At 38.3% G+C, this 20,227-nt stretch overlaps 1 protein-coding gene across 1 annotated transcript in view; it reads left to right on the top strand.

Moving 5' to 3' along the window:
• Positions 1-20,227, top strand: part of MIA2 (MIA SH3 domain ER export factor 2) — a 99,983-nt gene that overhangs the window by 46,812 nt on the left and 32,944 nt on the right. The window contains 6 exon segments of the mRNA XM_045587696.1: positions 9,346-9,414; positions 11,007-11,033; positions 11,606-11,716; positions 15,357-15,428; positions 16,609-16,713; positions 17,213-17,335. Of these exon segments, the coding sequence (XP_045443652.1) occupies positions 9,346-9,414; positions 11,007-11,033; positions 11,606-11,716; positions 15,357-15,428; positions 16,609-16,713; positions 17,213-17,335 (507 nt within the window).

Below are 20,227 nucleotides of genomic sequence, written 5' to 3'. Positions count from 1 at the left end.
GTCTGACTTTGTATTTCTCAATACAGGTACTTCTGTATTAGCTTAAAATTATTAATGCTTTGTTTGCAAAGTATGAGAGTTCAAATTGCTCTTCAAATTACTAGGTTTCAAGTTGCCTTTTCCTGATTAGTGAAGTTAAACACCTTTTTGTATGTTTATTGACCTTCTTTCTCTCCCTCTTCCTTCTTCTTCTTTATATTTTTAAAGGTATAGTTATATAACTTTATTCTTTTTGATATGTAGGACTTCCTTTCCTATATTTTGAGTATGAGTCCTTTGCCAGATATATGTGGTGCAAATATCTTCTTCCACCTTGTGTTTGCCTTTTTATTTCATATGGTGTCTTGGTAAGCAGAAGTTTATAATTTTAATATCTGATCTGTAAATCTTTTAAAGAAATGTATTTTTATTGACTGTAGAGAGGAAGGGAGAGTAAGAGAGAGAAACATCAATGATAAGGGAAAACCATTGATTGGCTGCTTCCTGCACTCCCCAAACTGGTGATTGAGCCCACAACCCAGCATATGTCTTGACCAGGAATCCAACCGTGACCTCCTGGTTCATAGGTCAGTGCTTAACCCCTGAACCATACTGGCCGGGCATGTCAATCTTTTTTATGGTGGATGACTGCTTTTTGTTTTCTACTTAAGAAATTTTTGTCTGCTCAAAGATATGAAGGTATTCTGTGTTATCTTTTAGAAACTTTGTTGTTTTACTTCTCTCCTTTAGACTTCATGTTAGTTGCTAGGACTGTCATAACATACCACAGACTGGGTGGCTTATGCAACAGAAATTAAATTTGTCTTAGAGTTTTGGAGGCTGGCAGTCCAGGACCAAGGTGTTGGCAGGGTTGGTTCTTCTGAGGTCTCTCCCCTTGGCTTGCGGATGGCAGCCTTCCTGCCAGCTACTCCATGGTCTTTCCTCTGTCCTGGTGCCTGTTTCTGGTATTTCTCTGTGTGTCTACAGATTGAAGGGTCTCGGGTTCAATTCCTGGTCAAGGGCACATACCTTGGTTATTCCCTTGGACACAGTGGATTAGGGCCCACCCCCAAGGATGCATTGGATTAGGGCCCACCCTAAAGCCCCCCCCCCCTTTTTTTTTTTAACTTAATCACTTCCTTGAAGGACCTATTTCCAAATACAGTTAAATTCCTACTGGGGATTGGGGCTTTAACATATTAACTTGGGGGTGAGGGGAACAGTTTAGCCAAAATTTATTCGGTCCTTCATCTATCTGGAATTGAATTTGTGATGGTGTAATTTGGAGGTCAAAGTTTAATGTTTTTCATATGGATATTGCATTAACCAGTACTATTTATTTAAAATACCATCATTTCCTTTTGTTCTGTGTTGTCATCTTCTTAAGTGACTATATATCTAAGTCTGTTTCTATAGCTTCTATCTTGTTGGATTATATATTTTTTTTATTCTCATGCCAACCATGCTTTTTAAATCTATTGTGTTTTTATAACAAGTCTTTTTATTTTTTAATCCTTACTGGAGGATATTTTTTCCCCATGGTTTTTTAGAGATGTAGGAGGGAGGGAGGTTGGATGGAGGGAGGGAAGTAGCGAGATTGAGAGAGAGAGAGAGAGAGAGAGAGAGAGAGAGAGAGATAGGTCATAGATTGGAGAGAGAGAGAGAGAGAGAGAGAGAGAGAGAGAGAGAGAGAGAGAGAGAGATAGGTCATAGATTGGTTACCTATGGAGCACATGGCCCTAAGGAGGCCGGGGATTGAACTGGCAGCTGAAGTATGTGGCATTGCTTGGGAATTGAACCCGAGACCCTTCAGTCTATGGGCTGATGCTGTAACAACTGAGCAAAACCAGCAAGGGCATTTATTGGGTCTAGTAATAATTAATGTCGTTTTTGAACATTCGTTTAAAATCTTGCTTGGCGTTGACTTGTATTGACATAACCTTCAAACACGTGGTATCTACAGAACGTGTGAAGTGCAATTAACAAGTTTTGCTTGAAAAAGCTTGTGTTTGGTTTGGTTTTTGTTGCAAAACTAGGGCTAAGAAGATGGCGGATGAAGAGCATATTCGGCACTGCATGCTTTACGAGTTCCAATTAGGAAGAAAAGCAAGTGAGGCTGCAAAAAAACATCTGTAGTGCTCTTGGTCAAGATGCAGTTAGCACCAGAAAATGCCAGCGTTGGTTTGAGAAATTTCGCGAGGGAAATTTTTCGTTAGATGACAAGAGTGGTCGAGGCCGTGTGTCCAATTTTGATCAAGAAGCTCTTTTGGTGCAAAATCCTCAAATTACCCAACAAGAGCTTGCGACAACTTTAAATTGTTCACAAAAAACAATTTCCAATCAATTGCGTGCACTTGGCAAAGTCCAAAAGTTTGGAAAATGGGTTCCTCATGAGTTGACCGACAACAACCGTAATCAAAGAGTCACAATTTGCAGTTCGCTCCTCTCTCGTCAAAACCGTTTGCCGTTTTTAGAGCAAATTGTTACCGGAAATGGGTGCTGTATGTTAATTTGAAAAGGCGGCCTCAATGGTTGGACAAAAATGAGGCTCCGCAGCCCACGCCAAAACCTGACTTGCATGCGAAAAAAGTGATGTTGTGTATTTGGTGGAATTGTAAAGGAATTCTTCATTATGATCTTTTACCATCTACCCAAACCATTACAAGTACAGTGTATAGTGCCCAATTGGAAAGGTTAGCCCAAGCTTTAAGAGAAAAAGAACCCGCGCTGATTAATCGGAAGGGCGTAATTCTTCACCACGATAACGCACGACCGCATACTGCAAGAATCACTGCTGAAAAACTGCGCCAGTTGGAATGGGAAGTTCTCCCTCAACCTGCATATTCTCCTGATATTGCCCCTTCCGATTATCATTTGTTTCGTTCTTTGCAAAACTTTCTTCTTGGAAAAAAATTTAATAATGAAGAATGCCTCAAAAATGCATTGACCGAATTTTTTGCATCAAAATCACAAGAATTTTACAACAGAGGGATTAAAATGCTTCCTGAGCGTTGGGCACAAGTAGTAGAAAACAACGGCAACTATATTGTTGATTAAATTTTGTTGTATTGTTTAAATAAATTTGATTTAAAATATTAGAAAACGACATTAATTATTACTAGACCTAATATAACGTCTTGATACCACAGTGTACACTTTTAAGTTTGTTCTTCAAGATTGTCTTGGCTGCCTTGGCATTTTTGCCTTTTTATACTAATATAAATTTGAAATTATTTAATCTGTTTAAACATGCACATAGCCTGCTCTAGGAATTTGATTAGGATTGCATTAATATATAGATCAATTTGGAGATTTCACAATGTTGTGTTCTTGTGAATGGATTATGGTCTATCCTTCCACTTATGTCTTTTTGTAATCTTTTCCATACTGTTTTATACATCGTTGAGTTGAGATCTTGCATAGCTTTTTAAAAAAGTACATTTTTATTGATTTCAGAGAGGAAGGGAGAAGGAGAGAGAGATAGAAATATCAAAGATGATAGAGAATCATCGATTGGCTGCCTCCTGGACAAACTACACTGGTGATTGAGCCCACAACCCAGGCATATGCCCTGACTGGGAATCATACAGTGACCTCCTGGCTCATAGGTTGATGTCAACCACTGTGCCACTCCAGCTGGGCTTGCATATCTTTTCTTAAATTTATTCCCTGGTATCTGAGCCTGCAACCTGGGCATGTGCCCTTGATCGGAATCAAACCTGTGATCCTTCAGACCACAGCTGACATTCTATCCACTGAGCCAAATGGGCTAGCGCATGAGTGACTTTTAATACATTAACAGAGTTGTGCATCCATTACAATAAATTTCAAACATTTTTATTACCCCAAATATAATAGAAATGCTCCACTCCTTAGATACCACCCTTCACCCATTCTCCCCCCAAATCCTAAACAATAAATGTACTTTTTGTTCCAATAAAATTGTCTATTTTGGACATTTCACATAAGTGGAATCATATAAAATGTGGTCCTTTGTGCCTTGCTTTTTAAAAACACTACAATGACAGAAACCAAGATTGTGGCATGGGTACACACCTAAACTGCTGCCTTGCACAACAATTTCAAAACTACAACTATAAGACAGAACGGACATCATCCAGAACCACAGGAAAGCTGGCTGCGTGGAAATTCTAGAACTAAAAGGAAAGAAAAAAGCTCACGGAAAATCAGAAGAGCTGAGAAGGACTGAGGTATGGAGACATGCGTGCAGAGAGAAAGGGCAGCTGAGTGCATGGCTGGCTTTCTCTGGTGGGAGAGTGAAGGAAGTCCCCAACTGCACTGAACCCCAGTTCTGGGTGAAACTCCATGGACCCAGGTTCATATGAAGGTGTGGGGAGAGTCTGGACTGTCAGGTAGAGAGAAAGGCACATGAAGACTTGGAGACTCGGGGAAACCATGGCGGGCAGGAGTCTGGAGGTGTGTCCACATTTGCGTGCAGAGAAGACTGTTGAGGTTGCCGCTAGCTGTCCCTAGTGGAAGGGAGTCGGAAGCTCCTGACTGCCCTGAACCCCAGTTCTGGGCGAGCCTGGGGGAATCTGGACTGTTAGGCAAAAACTCAAGGGAGCTGCGGAAAGGCAGAGGCCTGGAGGCGCTTGCACAAGGGCAGGGCTGACGGGAAGCCAAGACTGTTGGCTCAGCCCTGAGACTACACTACATTCAAGCCGAGCACAGAGGCTTTTGAAATATTGCAAGTCTGGCCCTATAAGGCTGTCTCCTGAACAGGTCTCCTGGTGTAGACACAGCTGATACATATACCCAATTGGCCTGGAGGTCAATTCCTCCCAGTGATACCAACAACAATTAAGACTTACCGTATTTTTCGGACCATAAGACGCACTTTTTTTCCCCCAGAAGTGGGGGGAAAAAGTCCCTGCGTCTTATGGTCCAAATATAGCCTACACATATACTTTAAAAAAAAATTTTTTTACTTGCCCGGCTCTGTGTGGTCTCTGTGTGCTTGCCCGGCTCTAAAATGGTTCTAAATGCTGCTGTTTACTTTACAGGGTTGATTACATGTGTTTATGACTGTGATGTTGGGTTTTAATGCACATAAAATATTTTAGGACACTATTTGTTTCAGAATCTTTTTTTCTTCATTTCCCTTCTCTAAAAACTGGTGCGTCTTATGGCCCGGAGTGTCTTATGGTCCGAAAAATACGGTAACTATAACAAGACTGTACACACAGACCACAAAGGGGTGCAGCAATAGTGTTCACCTCAGGTGTTTAGGAGGCTGACCCGCTGGAAACCTAGCACACAAAGCTACCCTACAACTAAGGGAAGCAGCAAAAAATGTCCAGACAAAGTAACAGATCACAAATGGAGGAAAAAACCCCATCTGGATATAGAATTCAAAACCCCGGGTTATAAGGTTTTTCAAGAATTTCCTAGAAAAGGCTGATAAATTTACCCAGACCTCGAGAATATGAAAAAGGACCACCTAAAAATAAAACTTACACTGATGACTGAAATAAAAAATATTATACAGAGACCCAACAGCAGACTAGAGGAATGCAAGAATGAAGTCAAAGATTTTAAATATAAAGCAGCAAAAAACACTCAACCTGGGAAAGAAAAAAGAAAAAAGAATCCAAAAACTTGAAGATAGTATAAGAAGCCTCTGGGACAACTTCAAGTGTACCAACATCAGAATTCTGGGGATGTCAGAAGAAGAGAGAGAGCAAGATACTGAAAACCTATTTGAAGAAATAATGACTGAAAACTTCCCCCACCTGGTAAAAGAACTAGGGATGTCGAACTCAATCAGAGAAGGGGCCAAAATCTAAAATCCAGCCTAAATCGCGGGCCGAATGGTTTACTGAACAGTCATAAACTGTCATTGTGATGGAAACGCAGCGGAGTGCAGTGATGACAGCGCGGTGCGGGCCACATTGCAAGGCCTGGCGGGACGGATTTGGCCCGCGGGCCTTGTGTTTGACACGTGTGAAATAGACTTATAAGTCCAGGAAGTGCACAAAACCCCAAACAAAAGGAATCCAAAGAGGACCACACCAAGACACATCATAATTAAAATTCCAAGAGCAAAAGACAGTGAGAGAATCTTGAAAGCAGCAAGAGAAAAACAGTTAATTACATACAAGGGAGCACCCATACAATTGTCAGCTGATTTCTGAACAGAAACTTTATAGGCCAGAAGGGTGTGGCAAGAAATATTCAAAGTGATGAATAGCAAGAACTTACAACCAAGATTACTCTACACAGTAAAATAATCATTCAGAATTGAAGGTCAGAGAAAGAGCGTCACAGATAAGAAAAAGGAGTTCATCATCACCAAACCAGTATTATATGAAATGCTGAAAATATTATTTAAGAAGAGGAAGATGAAGAAAAAAGTAAAGATAAAAATTATGAACAACAAATACATATCTGTCAACAAGTGAATCTAAAAATCAAGTGAATTAAAAATTAGGAACAGAATAAACTGGTGAATATAATAGAATCAGGGGCATAGAAAGAGAATGGACTGATAATTCTCAGGGGGAAAGGGATATAGGGTTGCAGGAAGAGACTGGATAAAAATTGTACACCTATGGATGAGGACAGTGTGGGGGATGTAAGGGGAGAGGGTGGGGTGGGAACCGGATGGAGGGGAAAAAGGAGAAACAATTGTAATAATCTGAACAATGAAGATTTATTAAATTAAAAAAATAAAACATTTTATACATTAAAAAAAACACATGCTGTTTTGAAGGTTTATCCATGTCATAGCATGTATTAGTATTTTTTTTCCACCAGTTTATTTTGTTCCTCAGATTTTTAATTCACTTTATTTTTAGATTCACTTGTTGATATATATGTATTTGTTGATCATAATTTTTATCTTTTTTCTTCTTCTTCCTCTTCTTAAAGAATACCTTTCAGCATATCATATAGTCTAGTATTTAATTCTTTATATATTTTTTGCCAAATGATTTTTGTATCAATTTACACATCCATCTGTCAGTTGATAGACATTTAGGTTATTCTCATTTTTGGCTTTTATAAATGATTAGAGGCCCAGTGCACAAATTTGTGCACCAGTGGGGTCCCTCAGCCTCGGTAGTAATCAAGGCCTATCGGGGGCTGGCTGGCCAGGGGGAGGGACCACAGGAGGTTGACCAGCTGGCCCGCTGATCCCAGCCATGAGGGGCCAGCAGGGTGCAGGGGAAGGGGGAGAGGCCACAGGCAGTTGGCTAGTGGAGGGGAAAGGCTGTGGGAGGAGGGGCCATGGGAGGTTGACCAGCCAGTGTGGGGGTTGGGGAGGGGCTGTGAGAGGTTGGCTGGCTGGCTGCCCTCCCCTATTGGGGCCAATCAGTGGAGCCAGCTGCGGGGAGGGGCCATGGGAGGTAGGCAGTGGGAGTGAACTGACCACCAGGGGCCAGCTCCTGCATTGAGTGTCTGTCCCCTGGTGGTCAGTGCATGTCATAGTGACTAGTTGACAGGTTGTTCATGTCATTCCAGTCTTTTGATAGTAACGGTCACTTAGGCTTTTATATATATAGATGTCATTTTTATTACAGCCAGTGTCTAAGAACTCTGTTTCTCTTTTCCCTTTGCTTCTGAGTCAAATCTTGTCTTTTTATTAATTTTTAAAATTATTTTTTAATACCCAAAGACAGCAGGGGGAGGAAGAAGGGAGGGAGGAAGGGTAGGAGGGGGGAAGAGAGGAAGAAAGGAAGGAGGAAGAGAGAGAGAGAGAGAGAGAGAGAGAGAGAGAGAGAGAGAGAGAATGAGAATCGATGTGAGAGGGAACATTGGTTGCTTTCTGTATGTGCCCAACTAGTGCCCATGCCTGACCAAGATGGAACCCGCAACCTAGGTATGTGGCCTGATTGGGAATAGAACCCAGAACCTTTTTGTATACAGGATGATGTTCCAACTAACTGAGCCACACCGGCCAGGTAAAATCTTGTCTTTTTGAATACCAGGTTATTTTATATTGAGTATCAGGTCTAGCAAAACAAAAACTGTACAGATCATTTTGATCTTTCTTCAGTGAGTTTTTACTGTTGCTTCTCATAGGCAGCTGAGCTAGGGACATTTGAAATCTTTGATTACTTTGATCACAGATTGAGTGAAATGTTTGGAAACTTGGTCTCACTTAAAATGGTTAGTTTGTGGTTTATAAGGTAGCTATTGTGGGTTGGTATTAGTTTTTCTTGCTGCTCTAACAAATTACCACAAATTTAGTGGCTTAAGGCAACACAAATTTATTAAACTATAGTTCTGGAGGTCAGCAGTGTAAAGCCAGTCTTACAGGGCTAAAGTTAAAATGTCAGCCAGTCTGTGTCCTGGAGAGAACCTGTTAATTGCCTCTTCCTACTGTGGGGGCTACCCACATTTCTTGGCTCATAGCTATATCACTATTCTCTGCTTTTATCTTCATATCAACTTTGATCCCTCTCCACCTTTTATAAGGCCTCTTTGGATTATATTGAGCCCATCAATATAATCTCAGATATTTGCTCCAGCTCACGATCCTTAATCACACCTGGAAATCTTGGGAATTAGTGTAGAATGTGGAGAGACATTATTTAACTTACTATAGGGTCCCATCCTGCAGTCTGTCTGAGCTTCATGGTTCATCCTACTCATCAGGTCCTGAACTCTAAATTTTGTCTTCTCAACTCCCAATTCTACTAAAATCTCTGCGTGTGTGTGTGTGTGTGTGTGTGTGTGTGTGTAAATGTCAAATCTGGACTTGTTTTTCTGATTATTTTGTTTCCTGTCAGACATTCTCACTATTTTGATAACTCTCTAAGGCCTTCAGACATATCCTGTCTTTTGTTATTTTCGTCCAACTCTTTTTCTTGTTCTTAGCAAGAAGGTTGATCAAAACAACCTGGATCTTTCATTTAATTTACTTTTTATGAGACTGACATGCTACCTACTGTAGTAACGAGGCATCTTAATATACTTTTAAAAAAAGCATTGGAGTAAGTGCATTTTACTAAATTCTGTAGCATTGTACATTTCATTGTCCTATTTTACATTGTTCTTGGTTGTTTTCTTTATATTTAAAACATTTTATATTCCCTATTTGCTTTATTTGTTGTTAGATTTGAATTACAAGTGAAAAGTTCTGATAGACACTTGGTATAAATTTCTCTCTAATGAATAGGTAGACTTTGGATAGCCTTAAGTGTAAAGTTCTGTCTTTTGTTGTCCAAGCTAATGGATTGTGATGTGTTTGCTGCCCTAGCTTTGTTTGTTATATTAGTCAAATTTAAAGTTTAGTAGATACAAATAAATTTAACATACACGAGAAACTAGATTCTGTCTGTTTCTTAGATGCCTATCCAGATAAAATGTGTAGTTTTTACTTACTATGTTGATTTCTTTCAGTATGAAGGCTTAGAGTCATTAAAGGATTTCAGTTCTGAGAAGGAGTCAACAGAAGCTCAAAATTTGGAGGTAAAAATAAATAGTTTAATTATAAAAGCTGGGGGAATAGCATAAACTTTAAATGAAATGTATCATTTCAAAACTATTTGAAAAAGAGCATCTTAGATATTAAACTTTAAAAAAATAAAGATAGGAAATAGAATATTAATAAGTAGCATAAAATATTTGAACTATTGTTGCAAACTTGTTTTGAGTGAGGTGTCAGTTCACTGAAACCTAGAGTGTTATAGGAGGTCTTTATTCATCATTCCCAGGAAATGTATTAAAAGTGACCTTTTTCTTTTCTTCCTTTCTTTCTTTTTTCTTTTTCTTTTTTCTTTCTTTTTTTTTTTACTTTTTTGCTCCAAAAGGAAAAAAATAGCATTGATTTTCATAAATTTAGGCATAGTTGGTAACAATAAAATTAGTAAATTTTGGTTGTGCTTGCTTTTACTTCATTCCCAGTATATTAGGAGTGACTAGAATTAGACCAAAGATTTATGTTGTAAGCAGTGGAGCGTTGATAAATATTTAGCAACTGGATATCTAAAATGCAGAAGCCCTTATTTGTAGCATTTCCTGAGTATTGTGTAAATACTCTGACCGTGACCAATTTCAAGATGTCAGCATAATGTCACTAATGGTAGAGTTTGGAAGACATATGCATAGTTGGAAGCCATATATTACTTTGCTTACATAGGAAGGAAGGTATCATAATTTGTCTCTTGGCTAAACTCCAACAGGTTGATTACCTTAGGTAATGGGAGTGCCTTACTACTGTTTTGAAGTGGAAGTTTTATAAAAGCTTACTAATATTAAAGTGGAAACAATAGACTTTCTATCTTTGGTGTACATGTTCAGTCAGTCCAACTGGGGCAGTTCTCAATCACTGATGTCTGTAAATCATCAGAAAGTATGTGGATAATGATCCAGAATTTCCTACTGAAGTCTAAAGTAACTTACAAATTGGATTCCAAATGAAAGACATTTTTAAAACTTTTCTTTCTTCACTTGTAACCTATTAATGTTCTTAAGAACTTGTTGAAATAGTTATATTTTATTTGTTGACCCTTTTAGCTGTTCTAGTTTGATTAAAGAAATTTAAACGGCATTTAGCATGCTTAAAAAAACCTTAAAAAGCTGGAGGGAAAAGGCCTCAAGTTTCGTGATATTGTGGATAAAATAAAACACCAATTTATTCTCAAGATATTGAACTTACTTAATCTAGCAATAAGATTAGCTGAAGTTTTATTTTAAAATGAATAATCACTCATTTAAAAATGAACAAGTGAGTGTTAAAATGAACAATCGCTTGTTTAAAATGAATAAGTTAATGTCTGATTTTAGCAATTAAAATATTTATTTTCAAGATTGTTACGGTAAATTGAATATAAACTAACATGATGCAACTTAAAAAATCTGATGGTTGGGTTGATATATAAAATAAAAATGATATGGTAATTTTGATTTAAGTAAGAGAATTCTTATAATGAAATAGTCAAATTTGGGGAAATATATATAAATAAGTCTTAAGCCACTATAACTTAGTATGTACTTGTTCTGCTTTTATTTGGGCCTACATTAAATTCTTTAAATTTTTGGTTTGTTTATTTTTTAACAAGTTTGTTGAAGAATCACAAACATCAGAGGTATGTTTATTATAGCATTTAATATCCAATTAGAATAATCCAACAACTAATCATTTTAAATTTAAAGGTCACAGAAAATATGTCTTAATTCAATGTAGATTATTATTATGAAACAATCTTGATTGGTTTTTAAATTTATTTTGCATTTTATTATGTCTTTAGTTTTATTAAATCTGATTTATTCCTCATTTTCGCTTTTATAATGCTTTAGCGCAGAAGTTGGCAAACTAGACTCTGGGCTTCCCACCTGTTTTTTTGTAAATAAAATTTTATTGGAACATAGCCATGCTTATTCATTTATGTGTTGCCTTTGCTTTCTCATTACATAGGCATAGTTGAGTAGTTGGGACAGAGACTACAGGGCCTGCAAGCCTGAAATACTTACTCTCTGGCACTATACAAAACATTTGCTAACCTCTGCTAGAATGGCTATTATTTCAGTCTTATGAAAATGAACAAATATATAAACTAATTTTATTGAACTTTCAATATATGTGTTTTATTATAATGATCTGATTTACCCTAACCAGAAATTCCTAGGTCTGTCTTATAAAGTTGACTTCCTCTTTTAGGCAATCTGTGAAAAGCTGAACAGTTCCAAATCTGAATTTGAGGATGAAATAGACTTTCTAGAAAAGGAGCTAAAGGACGAGAAATCTAAGCATTCTGAACAAGATGAATTGGTAAGGCTTCTGTTTTTGAGGAGACTGTAGATAGAAGAAAGTTATTGCATTAAAAAATTCTATCATTTAAAGCAGCTCTTTTCAACCTTTTTCATTTCATAGCACACATAAATTAATTACTACAATTCTGGGCCACTCTAAATATATTTTTTGCCTATCTGACAAAAAAAAAGAAAAGATATAATTTTGACTCATTCACATTGGTTGGTTATTGTTGTGTTTGCTGTTGTCATTTTTTAATTTGACAATCTAAAGGAAAAGAGGTCAGTGTCCCTGACTAGCCAGGTATTGCATGTTTTAAAAATCCTTATAGCGTACTGGTTGAAAAGCACTGATTTAAAGAATTGTATACACTGTAAAAAATGTAAAGAATACATAAGGTTGTAAAGTAGAGAGTGTAAATTTTCAGATCTGCTAATTCTTTTCATTTGCTAGAAGTTGCCATCCTATATAATAAAGAGGTAATATGCCAATTTACCATCACCCCAACACACAAAATGGCCACTCCCATGTGGTCAAAGATAGCTGCCACAAGATGGCCGGCAGGGGAGGGCAATTGTGGGCGATAAGGCCAGCAGGGGAGGGCAATTGGGGGTGACCAGCCTGCAGGGGAGGGCAGTTAAGGGTGACCAGGCTATAGGGGAGGGCAGTTAGGGGCAATCAGGCTGGCAGGGGAGCAGTTAGGCATTGATCAGTCTGGCAGGGGAGTGGTTACAGGGTGATTAGGCTGGCAGGCAGAAGTGGTTAGGGGCTCTCAAATAGGTGAGTGGGTGGAGCCAGCAGTCCTGGATTGTGAAAGGGAAATCAGACATCCATCGAGGGGTTCCAGATTGGAGAGAGTGCAGGCTGGTCTGAGGGACATTCCCTCCCCCTCATGCACAAGTTTTGTGCACTAGGCCTATCATTACCTTGTTAGGTTTTTTATCATATATATATATATATATATATATATATATATATATATATATATATATGTATATATATATATATATATATATATATATGATAAAAAACCTAACAAGGTAATATATATATATAGATATATATTTTTAGGACGATTATGACATTTTTAAAAATATATATATTTTTATTGATTTCAGAGAGGAAGGGAGGGGGAGAGAGAAAAATCAATAGTGAGAGAGACTCATTGATCAGCTGCTTCCTGCATACCCCCTACTGGATATTGAGCCCACAACCCAGGCATGTGCCCTTGACCAGAATTGAACCTGGGACCTTTTAGTCTGCAGGTCAATGCTTTATCCACTGGGCCAAACTGGCTAGGGCTCTTGCATATTCTTATAGAATTTTTTTTTTAATTTAATCTTTATTGTTCAGATTATTACAATTGTTTCTCCTTTTTCTCCCCCCCTCCACCTAGTTCCCATTCCACACTCTGCCCTTACATCACCCCCCCATTTTCCTCATCCATAGGTGTATAATTTTTGTCCATTCTCTTCCCATACCCCCCACACCTCTTTCCCCTGAGAATTATCAATCCACTTCCATTCTATGTCCCTAATTCTATTATGTTCACCAGTTTATTCTGTTCCTCAGATTTTTAATTCACTTGATTTTTAGATTCACTTGTTGACAGATAAGTATTTGTTGTTCATAATTTTTATCTTTACTTTTTTCTTCGTCTTCCTCTTTTTAAAGAATACCTTTCAGCATTTCATATAATACTGGTTTGGTGGTGATGAACTCCTTTAGCTTTTTCTTATCTGTGACGCTCTTTATCTGACCTTCAATTCTGAATGATTATTTTGCTGTGTAGAGTAATCTTGGTTGTAGGTTCTTGCTATTCATCACTTTGAATATTTCTTGCCACACCCTTCTGGCCTATAAAGTTTCTGTTCAGAAATCAGCTGACAATTGTATGGGTGCTCCCTTGTATGTAATTAACTGTTTTTTTCTCTTGCTGCTTTCTAGATTCTCTCATTGTCTTTTGCTCTTGGAATTTTAATTATGATGTGTCTTGGTGAGGTCCTCTTTGGATTCCTTTTGTTTGGGGTTCTGTGCACTTCCTGGACTTGTAAGTCTATTTCTTTTACCAGGTGGGGGAAGTTTTCAGTCATTATTTCTTCAAATAGGTTTTCAGTATCTTGCTCTCTCTCTTCTTCTGACACTCCCAGAATTCTGATGTTGGTACACTTGAAGTTGTCCCAGAGGCTTCTTATACTATCTACAACTTTTTGGATTCTTTTTTCTTTTTTCTTTCCCAGGTTGAGTGTTTTTTTACTGCTTTATATTTAAAATCTTTGACTTCATTCTTGCATTCCTCTAGTCTGCTGTTGGGTCTCTGTATAATATTTTTTATTTCAGTTAGTGTAAGTTTAATTTTTAGGTGGTCCTTTTTCATATCCTCAAGGGTCTGGGTAAATCTATCAGCCTTTTCTAGGAAATTCTTGAAAATCCTTTGGCTTTGAATTCTATATCCAATCGTATTTTTTTGTTTGTTTGTTTGTTTGTCTCCCCCCCCCCCCCCTTACATTTCTTTCATTTGTGATCTGTTACTTTGTCTTCACATTTTTGCTGCTTCCCTGAGTTGGTAGGGCGGCTTTGTCTGAGGCCACCCAACAGCAGCTACAGTAAGAACTACAGTTTTCTTCTCTTTGCTTGGGGTTTGGAGGTTTTGCAGCTGTCTGACCAGAGCTGTAGTTTGTTAGGTTAAGCTGTGATAGGGCAGACGATTTATATGCAAAAGCCAATGTGTGGAGCTTGGGTGGGTTTGTAGATTGTGTGGGACAGGGTCTCGGAGTCACTAGGCTAGGGCGTGGCAAACAGCGATGGCGGCCAGTCAGCTGTCTCTGCGTTTCCGTGCCCCAGCGCAGTAAACAATGATTGGGGGGCACACCTTTGCAAGAAAGTTACCCTCATTTTCCAACCTGATGCCAGACAGTCCAGCTTCTCCCCGTAGGAGTTTGGGTCCCCAGTGTCTCCCCAGAAACTGGAGTTCAGAGTAATCAGGAGCTTATCTCCCTTTGGGCTGAAGAAAGCAGCACACCCAGACATGCGCTGCCAGCCCGATTCGCACACCTCTGTACCTCAGCTTTGCAGCCCTGGTGCACGTCTCAATGCTCTTTCCTCTTTCCTTCTATTTGTAGAACTTCCACTCAGCCAACTTTCCCGTGGTTCTGGGTGATAGATGTTTTGTCTTTTAGTTGTAGTTTTGAAATTGTTGTGTGAGGCAACAGTTTAGGTGTTTATCTCTTGTGGAAATTTTTTATATGCACTAAAAAAGTAGCTCACATAAATAGTTTAGTTTGAATAATCACATACTTAGTGGATTTTATCACTCAAAAAGTATGTTAGGAACATTTTAACTTTCCTTTCATTTTAACTTTCTATTTTTAAATCTTTCTTAAGGAAGATCTTGATGTGTATGAGATTATTATGATACAATATTAGTGGACTTTTCTGGAGCCTATTTAAACTTAAATGTCATGAAACATTAAAGATAAAAGACTATTATGTAACTTTCATTTAAGATTTCTTTAAGCAAATGGCTGAGAAGATTTCTTAATTTGAGCCTTCAGTTATTTGAGGAAAACTTGTTAACAATATATCTAATGTATGTCGCATCTTGGAAACTAGAGGAGTTTAGTAAATGCTTGTTTATTGATTGATACTGTCTTTCCAGATGGAGGATATTTCAAAAAGGATACAGTCCTTAGAAGATGAATCAAAATCACTCAAATCACAAGTAGCTGAAGTAAGTTGCTTTAATCTAATACAGTGGTCGGCAAACTGTGGCTCTCGAGCTACATGCGGCTTTATGGCCTCTTGAGTGTGTCTCTTCCACAAAATACCATGGCCTGGGCGAGTCTATTTTGAAGAAGTGGTGTTAGAAGAAGTTTAAGTTTAAAAAATTTGACTCTCAAAAGAAATTTTTAATCGTTGTACTGTTGATATTTGGCTCTGTTGACTAATGACTTGGCCAACCACTGGTCTAATAGGTCTGTTGCTTTTGGAAATAATTTTAATGTTCCTACTACTATTATAATTAAAAAATAAGATATAATATTAGAATTTGAGAAATATATGTTTTATACAAGGTACCTCAGGAAAGTTTTTTAAAAAAACAACATATTTTATTGATTTTTTCTTTTTTTTCTTCTTCTTTTTTTTTTTAACAGGAGGAAGGGAGAGAGATAGAGAGTTAGAAACATCAATGAGAGAGAAACATTGATCAGCTTCTTCCTGCACACCCCCTACTGGGTATGTGCCTGCAACCAAGGTACATGCTCTTGACCCGAATCAAACCTGGGACCCTTCAGTCTATAGGCCTACGTTCTATCCACTGAGCCAAACCAGTCAGGCCTGGGAAGCTTAGTTTTTTGAGCTATTGCTAGGTACTGGTCACTGTTGTAGATGATAGGCACTTACATTAGTAGTTAAAATAGACAGATAAAACTTGTAAGAGAAGAACAGATAATAAAAAGCTAATTAAACTGCCCTGGCTGGTGAGGCTCAATTGGTTGGACATCGTCCAGTGTTCATTCCTGGTCCAGGCATATGCTGGATTGTAGCCTTCATCCCCAGTCGGGGCCTGCAGGAGGCAACTGATTGATGTTTCTCACATTGATATTTCTCTCTCCCTCTCCCCCTAAATCAATAAAAACATTTTAAAAAGCTAATTAAACTACAAAAACAGTACATAGAAAATTTTAAGAGGTTAAATCAAGGTTTAAAGCCACATAGCTAGTTATGTGGGAGCCATGACTAGATCCTGATTCTAGGCCAGACTTCTTTTCTCCTACACTATGCTGCCTCATCTATTAATATTGACATGTTTTTATTTTATTTTAATTCCATGTTTTAGGGAATATGGATAAAAAATAACTATTGTATTAAACTAATTGTTGTAACTTTATATGTTGTATTTTACATAGGCCAAAACAACCTTTAAAATATTTAAAATGAATGAAGATCGACTTAAGATAGCTATAAAAGATGCTTTGAGTGAAAATTCCCAACTTCAGGAAAGCCAGAAACAGGTTTGTACTGTATAGGTACCCTTCAATTTGTATTTATAAATCTTCTGGGCATTCTGATGACTGACCCATGCGAGGGGCAAGAAAAGGCTGGAGAGCACAAGAGCAGGACAGTCTCCCATATTTTGTGTCTCTTGTGTAGGATAAATTTTAATACATGTAAGATATAGTATGAGATATAAGGAGCGGTAAGAAGTGACCAAATCTAACATATGTATATCTCAGAAACTTCATTTGGTATAGATTTATTATGTTAATTACTTGTAGATGGTTATGTATCTTATTTTACTACTATTGAAAATTTTTTGCAAACAGGAGCCACTCTTCCTTTTCTACTTCTGTCCTTCCCTCCCTCCTTCATCCCATCCATTTTTTTCTTTCTCCTTCCTTCTTAGCAGCACATTGCATTACATAATAACTATTAATGATACAGTTAAATATATATAAAAGTATGATAATGTAATATGAGTTTTTCTTTTTTTGTGTGGGGTTTGATTTTTAGCTTTTACAAGAAGCTGAAGAATGGAAAGAACAAGTGAGTGAACTTAATAAACAGAAAATAACATTTGAAGACTCCAGAGTACATGCAAAACAAGTTCTATGTGATAAAGAAAATCAGATCAAGGTAAATGGCCCTGCTGGTTTTAGTGGCTAAATTAGCTAGAATTCTGTACTAATTCCGAAATTTGAAAATTTTCTTTTTTAGCAGTAAAAAAAAATACATACACACACACACATATATTTATTTATTTTTATTTTTATATATGTTCTTTATTGATTTTAGAGAGGCAGGGAGAGACATAGCAACACCAATGATGAGAAAGAATAATTGATTGACTGCTTCCTGTAGGCCCCCAACTGGGGATCAAGCCTGCAATCCAGGCATGTGCCCTGACTGGAATTGAACCATGATTTTCTGGTTCTTAGGTTGACTCTCAACCACTGAGCTGCACTGGCCCAGTAGTAGCAGTTTTTATTTTGACCATTTGGCCAATTTGAGGATATTTACTTTTTTGGCATACATTTCAATTTGTATCAGTGTTGTCATCTTTGCTGTCAAATGCTTTTTTTGACAGCATTCTGTTTGTCCCCTTTCCCTCTCCTTATTTTAGCGTAGGTATTAAATGAAGAAAGAAAAATAATTTGTCTTTAGAATGCCATCTATTTCTGTTGATAGGGTTAGAAAGAATGTTAGAAATTGACAGATGAAGTTGTATATATTGACTGAATATTTTTGATACTTTGATTATCACAGAGATGAATACTTTTAAAAATATAAATCTAACTGAAACTTGTCTCCTCCTACCCCCTTTTTCTGCCTACTCATTTAAATCTTATGCTTTCAAGCTACAAAGAGATACTCAGGTGTGAGTATCTATATATATATATAAAGAGCCAGGGTCTGTAACATCCAAAACGACCGAAGGCTCGCCCGAACACCAGAAATCAATCCTTCAGTCAGTGCTGGGTTGCTGCAGTGACCCAGCACTGATTGCCACCTGCAGGCACAGTGACCCAGCACTGAAAGCCGAGGGGGCTGTGGATCAGGCCCAGAGAGAGGCCCAAAGAGAGAAGCAGGATCTGATCCATAGCTTCTGTGGCAGCTGTTGATCAGCCGTTGCCTCTCTCTTTCTCTAGGCTTTGCCAGCAGCTGCACCTCTGTTTCTCTCTGGGCCTCTACTGGGCTGCTGATCAGCCCTGCCTCTCTGATCAGGCTGGAGATAGGCCCGGAGATGCTGACTGGCATAGAAACCGACCAATCAGAACCAAATTAGCTGGCAGGGGAGAGCAGTTGAGGGCGAGATCACCCCAGTAGGGGAGGGCTGTTGGTGAGATCAGGTGGGCAAGGAGGGCAATTGGGGCAAGATCATGCCAGCAAGGGAGGACCGTTGGGGTGATATCAGGCCAGCAGGGTAGGGCAGTTGGGGGCAACCAGGCTGACAGAGGAGGGTAGTTGGGGGCGAGATTGGGCTAGCAGGGGAGGGCAGTTATGGGTGATCAGGCAGGCAGAGAAGTTAGGGGTGGTCAGGCAGGCAGGCAGGCAGGCAGGCAGAGGGTTTAGGGGCAATCAGGCAGAGGAAGTGAGGGATGATCAGGCAGGCAGCCAGGTGAGTGTTTAGGAGCCAGCAGTCCCAGATTGTGAGAGGTATGTCTATCTGCCGGTTTAGGCCCGATAGGACATCCCCGAAGGGGTCCCCTAGTGGAGAGGGTGCAGGCTGGGCTGAGGGAATCCCACCTCCATGCATGAATTTTGTGCACCGAGCCACTAGTTAAGTAATAAGAAATAAAACGAACATTTTATAATCTAATAGTGAAGTGCATGATATCATCTTGAAAGCTATACATTTATACTGTTTATGTTGCTACTAAGAGTGTTTTTAAGATTCCATCTATAGGAGTTGTATTCATAATTTTGCATATTGTTTTACCCTCCCTTATCCTCCCAAATTTCATGTACTAAAGGGCTTGGAATTCTTCCTAAACAAAACAAAATGAAAAAGAAAAAAGAACAAAACAAAAATGAGATGCTAATCTCACACTCTACTAAAAAATATAATCCATGTTATTTGTGCTTAGAACTCTCAGGAATTTGATTGAAAGATGTAAATTATAGGGCAGGATGGAATTTTAGGTGGGAACTTTCACACAAATACATTTTATTAATTCATAGTGCTAGAAAACCTTTCTTTCAAGAAAATGTAAAAAGTATTGTTGAAATGCTACAATTCAAATTCTCTCTAGTAATTCCTTTTTCTTTTTATTATATATATTTTTTTATTGATTTCAGAGAGGAAAGGAGAGAAAGAGAGATAGAAGAATCAATGATAAGAGAGAATCATTGATTAGCTGCCTCCTGCATGCCCTACACTGGGGATCAAGTCCACAACCCGGGCATATGCCCTGACCGGGAATTGAACCATGACCTCCTGGTTCATAGATTGATGCTCAACCCCTGAACTGCACTGCCTGGACATAATTTCTTTTTCTTAATGTCAGTTGTATTCCCCAGCTAGTTGCTTACTTTAGTAAACTGAATATGTGAAATATGATCTTTTCATATATCACGTACTTCACTTTGCAGATGTGTGTGACTTCACATAAAATTTACTCTCTCATAAATGGCCAGACTTATTTGTGGCATTTGAGAAATGTCATATAAGAAAATGTTTTGTCACTTTATTTTATTTTTTTATTTTTTATTTTAAAAATATATTTTATTGATTTTTTACAGAGAGGAAAGGAGAGGGATAGAGAGCTAGAAACATCAATGAGAGAGACATATCGACCAGCTGCCTCCTGCACACCCCCCACCGGGGATGTATCCGCAACCAAGGTACATGCCCTTGACCGGAATCAAACGTGGGACTCTCCAGTCCACAGACTGCTGCTCTATCCACTGAGCCAAACCGGTTTCAGCTTGTCACTTTATTTTTAAAATATATCTTTATTGATTTAAGAGAGGGTGAGGGGGAGAGAGAGAAACATCAACGATGAGAGAGAATCATTGGCTGGTTGC

This window comes from Pipistrellus kuhlii, unplaced genomic scaffold, assembly GCF_014108245.1.
Source record: "Pipistrellus kuhlii isolate mPipKuh1 unplaced genomic scaffold, mPipKuh1.p scaffold_m20_p_1, whole genome shotgun sequence".
Lineage (NCBI taxonomy): Eukaryota > Metazoa > Chordata > Mammalia > Chiroptera > Vespertilionidae > Pipistrellus > Pipistrellus kuhlii.
This window is presented reverse-complemented; position numbering and strand designations above follow the sequence as displayed.